The following is a 6,744-nucleotide window of genomic DNA, read 5'->3' as shown; positions in this document are numbered from 1 at the left end:
GGCGGCGGGTGAGGGAGCGCGGCCCGGACCGCCCGGCACGGCCCGGGCACCCTCGGGGGGCACCGCCCGGCACCCATGAGCTGAGCGCCGCGGCCGCCGCACAGCCAGCAGCGGGCGGAGCCGCCGCCGCGGGCCCGGCGGAGCAGCGGGAGCCGCCTCCCCGGCGCCCCATGCGCGGCCCGCGCTGAGCCCCGCCCGCCCCCTCTCTCGCCGCCGGGGCCCGGCGCTCGCCCTGCCGCCCTCCCTTGGATGCCGCCGAGATGGGCAAGGTGCTGTCCAAGATCTTCGGGAACAAGGAGATGCGGATCCTGATGCTGGGGCTGGACGCGGCCGGCAAGACCACGATCCTGTACAAGCTGAAGCTGGGCCAGTCGGTGACCACCATCCCCACCGTGGGCTTCAACGTGGAGACCGTCACCTACAAGAACGTCAAGTTCAACGTGTGGGACGTGGGCGGCCAGGACAAGATCCGGCCCCTCTGGCGGCACTACTACACGGGCACGCAGGGGCTCATCTTCGTGGTGGACTGCGCCGACCGCGACCGCATCGACGAGGCGCGGCAGGAGCTGCACCGCATCATCAACGACCGGGAGATGCGGGACGCCATCATCCTCATCTTCGCCAACAAGCAGGACCTGCCCGACGCCATGAAACCCCACGAGATCCAGGAGAAACTGGGCCTGACCCGGATCAGGGATAGGAATTGGTATGTGCAGCCCTCCTGTGCCACGACGGGGGATGGACTCTACGAAGGGCTGACGTGGTTAACGTCCAATTATAAATCCTAATGGGGAGAGGAACTATTTAGTCTACAAAGAATTAAAGAAACAAACAAACAAACAGAAAAACAAATTTAAAAAAAAAAATAACCCACGTGGCTTTCCAGAAGAATGATTCTCTACTGAAAAGTAAAAAAAAAAAAAAAAATAAAAAGCATCCATAGGATTACGATCACCTTTCTGCCACCCTTTCCTCCTGCACCCTTGGCTGGATTCCTGTTCTAACTCCTCCTGCTTGGCGTTAGGATGCTCTAACCTCGGAATGGGACACGAACACAGGCACTAGATGCTATGCCAGACTTCCAGCAAACAGGGGAAGGACACATTGTAGACTTGCTAAGTAACTTTTTTTTTTGTTGGTTTTTTTGTTGTTGTTGTTTCCTCTCGATAGCCCTTTGCTGGTTTGAATTATTTTGGGGGGATGTTGGGGGAGGGGGTCCATTTTTCAGTGTATGCTTTCTGGGTCTACTTTTTTTGATTATATATATTTTATTTTTTTTTTCCTCTCTCTCTCACTTTGCTGTAGATTGCTACTTTTTTGCATTCCTGCAGGATATGTTGCTAGGTCGACTTCATCTAGTAAACTGAAAATTATTGCTTAAAATCAAACCGCAGTCTGTCTTTTTATATTAAGGACTTTTTTTTTTTCTTCTTTTTGTTTTTTTTTTTTTAAAGAAAAGTTCTGTTAATCTGTAACTAAACAGCGACTCAGTCTGGCTCCACGGCTCAGGCTAACGAGGGGAATTCTTGCCTGCAGTGGCAGAGAGTGGGAATTCCGCTGTTAACGTGTGTTTCAAAGTGCACATCGGGCGCCGGGAAATGTAAGAACTGCTTTTGGAATGTCAGCTGGGGAAGCTCTGCCCCATACATCATGCATGAGGAGGGATGCAAAGCAGCTCCCCACACCACATAGCAAGCGAGACAGGAACGATGTCCGTAGTTCCAGGTCCGGTTTTTTTGGTCTTAAAATGACGTTTAGTTGCAGTTTTTTTGCTACTTGGTGTCGGTACCCCCCCGAGTGGAGGTTCCTTCCAAAAGCAGATGCAGCGTTACAAATGTTGCAGCGGGTTTTGCTTTAAATCGCAGATGTTTAGGCAAAAATCCAGCACTGACTTTGCCTCTACCTTAAAAGGATTCCTGGTCCTTTCCAACAGAAAGAAGGAAATTGTTGTTATTGTTATTATTTTTCCATGTTGGAGCCTTGAGAAAAGGGGGCGAGTTCCGTGCTGAGCTCGACTCGAGCCCGGTGGTTTTGACATCAGTTATGGCCATTTTGAGGAAATCACTTCTTGCTTTAGTTTTCCAAGCCTGGACCGAGCTCCTGGGAGTAGCTGGAGCCTCCCGTGTGTCCCGGTTGTTGCTGTAGTCCTGTAGGAAAGGGAACTATGTTGGATGTGTGAAGCCCATTGAGTAACTACTAATGAGAGCTGGGAGGGGAGAGAAAGAGAGAGAGAGAGAGAGAGAATCGACGCTGAATGTAAACTTCCATAATTAGTTCTTAAAGGGCAAGCAGCTCGTTAGCCATGTCACAGCCTGTAGAGGTGACTGGCCAATCAAAAACCCCACCCAGGGCGAGTATTTGCATAAAAAACTCAATCAAGTATTAATTAACGCTGGGTGCACAAACTGTTAAAGCAGCTGGTTCTTATTCAGCCTTAAGGATTAACTTCAGATTTCCTCAAGGAGTTAGAACTCCGGTGGGGAATTCTAGGAATGTATGCTACAAAACCAGAAGAAAATGGCTTTTATTTTCCTTTTTTTTTTTTTTTAACCTCTCCTTAATTTTTTGGGGTTTTTTTTTTTTTTTTCCAAGAATATAAGTTTTACATGGAATTGGGGGCGTTACACTACATTGCTGCAGTGGTGACTCTGCATGGAGAGTACGTTGTATTATGGAGCTCTTACCAAAGATGTGTGGGAAGACAAAAAATCCCGAATTCACTCCTGAAATCCAATGCTTTGCTCGAAGTCCTTTTAGAACATGGTTCCAAAAAGACTTGTCTGGATGTGGGTTGCAAATGGGACTGGATGGGTTCTTGGTGCTAGAAGATAGAGCATTGATGGACTTTGTGAAGTTAGGGAGTCTGAAGAAGCTCAATGTAGAAATAACTCTTCAATCTCAGCCCTAAAGAAGAGGAAGTGGGATTAGTTTACTTTAATCCAAGGCTTTTTTGCCGTTGGAAAAATCATTGCTCTATTTTCTAGCTTTTATTTTCTTTTTTTTTTTTTCCTGTTGCTGTAACTTAACAAACAAGTGTGGTGGTATAAAAACTTAAAAAAAAAAAAAAATACAAGAGTATGGTTACTGTTTTCTTCTGGAGCATCAATAAAATAGCCAAGCACAAAGTAAATGCCTAAACTGGAAAACTTGAAGCTCTATTAATGGTTCTTGAACTTTCTTAAGCCTATTCTCAGTCAACATGAAAACTTCAGTAACTTCATTTTTCGTCTGAGTTGGTTTCCTGTGTTTCCAAGTGCTGGGGCAGCCTTTGCGTTGACTTCACAACTTTGTATTCCCTTAGTGACTTTGTTATTCTGTTTTTGTAGGTGAAAGGAAACTGCTTTTGCTTCTGGAATTTTTTTAATGTTTTGTTGGGGTTTTTTTTTTGGGGGGGGGAGAATGGGGAAGGAGAAAGGGGGAGAAAAAGTTACTGAAAGATGTGGCAGAGACGTCAAAAATAAAGGGCCGTCGGTACCGAACAAACCCCACAGGTTTCACTTCCAACATGTCCTTTCTAGGCTGTAGCTGAACCTCCACCACGAGGTAGTGGCTCACAGGCAGGATAAAGTGGGAATCCTGTACGAAACCCGGTGATTTCCAAACCCATCTGGAGTTCCAAGTGCATCGATTTGTGTCCGTGTGAGTTCTGTGGAGTAAGTTCTGAGTGGCGTCAAATCGTGTCCGACCAGTGACTGAGTTTGTGGCCTATGACCCCCCCTGACTGGAGTAACCAGGAATTCTGTGTTCTCAATATGGCTGTAGTGTTGGTAAAGAACTACTAAGCAGAAAAATAAAGCAATTACACAGCGGAGCTCTCCTGGTATGTTACTTATATTTAATTAGGGGAGAAACAGAAAGGGGCAATCTGGTGGCGTTGTGCTGAGATAAAGAGGGCTCTGTTCTGCATCTCCCAGCTTGGAAGCCTGGCTGTGATTCCTTGGAGAATTAGATGAGTGACTATTTTTATAAGTGGAAAAGGATGGTGCTCCTTTAATATTCCCACTTGGCGTTTAATAATCTCGAGCAAATTGCGCTGTCAGGGTTATCCAGCCTCGGTGCCAGCCCCACGTGTCTTGGGGAAGGTGTTCCACGGAGGGAATTGCTTGGAAAGGGAGGATAGGAGGCCGGTGTAGGACGTGCAGGGATGGACAAAAGGGCTGCTGAGTGACTCGAGGTGCTTGTGGAGCGACAGATGTGACGCTGGGGCTCTGTGGTGCCTGAGCAGGGCACGAGTGAGCCGATAAAAGGACTTGGGCAGGTGCTGGGGCTGTGGGGGGGCCGGGATGAGAGCAGCGGGATATGGGCACTGTGACAGCTGCCATCCCATGGGAGAGGCAGCGGGGTCACAGCCTGGAGCTGGGCTGCTCAGGCTCTGCTGGCAGAGTCTCCGAGGTGAATCCCGCAGCTCCAGGTGCGAGGCCGAGTCTGGGAACTGTCTCATTGTTGCAAAGCTTTTGGGAATCCTCGGGAAGCATCTTTACCTGGGCTAGTCAGTGGCATCCCTACCTGTGACAGAGGGTTGGGAATAGATGGTCTTTGAGGTGCCTCCCCACCCAAACCATTCCATGGTTATCCAGCCAGGTGGGAGTCCCTGGGCTCAGGGGTGGTGGATCCCCCGCAAAGCTTTCCCCTTCCAGGGCGTTCGGGCTCTGTCTGCCTGGGTGTCAGCTCAGGGTGTGGCTGTGTAAATGAACTTACTCTGGCTTAATTAAACTCCTCGGGGTTGGGAGACAGGGCTCCAGAGGGGGAAACTCGTGTCTCTCTCGTTGTAGTAGTGAGTCACATCTCAAAATGCCGGCACTTATCGGGCCGCGAGGAGCGTGACTCTGAACTGCGCCCTGACTCACCCGGGGCTCTGCCCTCACTCACGGGGCCCTGGTCCTCATGGGCAGGGCTTGGAAAAAGTGTGCCTGCCCTTCCTAATGCGAGATTACCCCTGCTAATCCAAGTCCTCCTAAAGGAATGTGTCTTGCTTTAAAAACGTTGTCGGAACAGCTGGACACGGGGTCTGTGAGAGCCGGTGGTGGACCTGTGGTTATATCCCTTCTCACTGGGAATTGGGAATGGGAAAAGCAACTGCCAGGAGTGGAGAGCTCGCTGCAGAGAGTGGAAGCAGCCTTGGTGTGAGCGCTGTGACTCAGACTTCCCTCTAAAGCACGACTGTGCTTTTTATCTTGGATTTGCTTCCCGTATCTGTCCAGCCTGAAGGGCTCAGCGTGTGGAATCCGAAATCCCCTCGGCTTTGGAGCTTTCTGGAACGAAAAAAAAAAGCTTCCCCCTCCACCTCATGGGGAAGAATCAGCTTCCAGGGGCTGTTGGTGAGAGAGTGTCACCTCTTGCTGACTAACTCAGTTCCTCTTCTGGGGTCCCACACGCGGCCCCGGCACCGCTCAGGGCCGTGTTTCGGAATTACATCTGAGCCGACGCTCTCAGGGCTTCAGGCCGAGGTGGAGCCCCACAGCCCGGCTCACTTTCAAAACTGGGAGCACCCAGAGAGCAGAATGGTGTAATTTTAGCCCTGTGTCAGCTCTGGAGGGTGCAGGGCTGAGTCAGAGCCCGGGGAGCTCGTGGGGAAGGTGGTTTTTACAGGCGGGAAATGGGGTGTGCGGCGGGTTGTCCAGGAAGTGCCTCTGCTCTTGCTTAAGAACAGGTATCTCTGGCCTCCTTAAAAGAAAGGAGGGGGGAAAGAAAAGAGTCGAGATGTGACTCATCTGCTGAGTCTCACAGCGGTTTAACAGGCTCTGGCTCCTGCTTTGCCTCTCAAGTTTTCCCTTCCAGAGGATGCACTTCACTCCTCTGCTCCTGGTTTCTTTAGTTGCGTCTCCCAGGGCAGCTTTAGTCAGGAAAAATACTTCAGCAGGTTTTAATGGGTGTCCTGAGAGGTGGAAGTTGGTGATGCTTGGAAATTGGTAGCACTTAAAACACTTTGTTTTCCCTGCGAGTTTTCAGGTGAGGACAACTCCCAGGGGTGCCACCAGCAACTCCTGGATCTGTAGAGGTATCTTAGTGCCCAAATTGCCCTTCAGTGGGTGAAAACTCCTTCAGTGGTTGAACAGAGGAGGGGAGGGAGCCAAGGTGTAGAAAACAACCTGAATTCCTGACTGTGAGGGTGGGGAGGCCCTGGCACAGGTTACCCAGAGAAGCTGTGGCTGCCCCTGGATCCCTGGAAGTGTCCAAGGCCAGGTTGGACGGGGCTTGGAGCAACCTGGGCTAGTGGAAGGTGTCCGTGCCCATGGCAGAGGGTTGGAACTGGATGGTCTCTAAGGTCCCTTCCAACCCGAACCATTCTGTGATTCTGGTCCTATGAACTCCTAAATTATCCCCGTGTCTGTGCCTAGAAAGGATTCCTTGTTTGTACTATAATGGGTGTAATGCTGCCTGGACCAGGCACCAGCTTCATCCCAAAGTTTCATTCTGATGGAGCAGGAGGGGAGGTTTTCTCCCTCAGCATTGCAGGAGATGAAAATCCACGGAAAGCTGCAGCAAACACTGCGCTGATCCGAGGGTTGTTTGGCTGGTTTATGGGAACACACTTTATTTCACATTTTGGGCTGAGCTGCAGCTCGTGAGGGTCCATCAGAGGATGGCACCTGCCTGGATGGAGAGGAGCAGGACCCCAGAATACCTCTGCCATTCATTTCAAGCTGGTATTTGGAGAACAAACCCATCCCATGAAGGGTGGGAGCTCCAGGGTTTGCAGGGCCTGGTGCTGACAGCTCCTGGCTGGGCAGCGCCGCCGGCCTG

General features: G+C 50.5%; 1 protein-coding gene across 1 annotated transcript; it reads left to right on the top strand.

The window, feature by feature from the left end:
• The first annotated feature begins 20 nt into the window (after positions 1–20).
• ARF6 (ADP ribosylation factor 6) lies at positions 21–3,811 on the top strand. Its single transcript, XM_027704036.1, has 2 exons — positions 21–1,725; positions 3,519–3,811. Exon 1 carries the CDS (start codon positions 261–263, stop codon positions 786–788), a length of 528 nt encoding a protein of 175 aa, XP_027559837.1. The 5' UTR covers positions 21–260; the 3' UTR covers positions 789–1,725; positions 3,519–3,811.
• The last annotated feature ends 2,933 nt before the right edge of the window (positions 3,812–6,744 follow it).

This window comes from Neopelma chrysocephalum, unplaced genomic scaffold (genome assembly GCF_003984885.1).
Source record: "Neopelma chrysocephalum unplaced genomic scaffold, ASM398488v2 Primary Assembly neopelma1_253, whole genome shotgun sequence".
Classification (NCBI taxonomy): domain Eukaryota; kingdom Metazoa; phylum Chordata; class Aves; order Passeriformes; family Pipridae; genus Neopelma; species Neopelma chrysocephalum.
The sequence above is the reverse complement of the archived record's forward strand: the minus strand, read 5'-3'. Positions and strand labels throughout refer to the sequence as shown.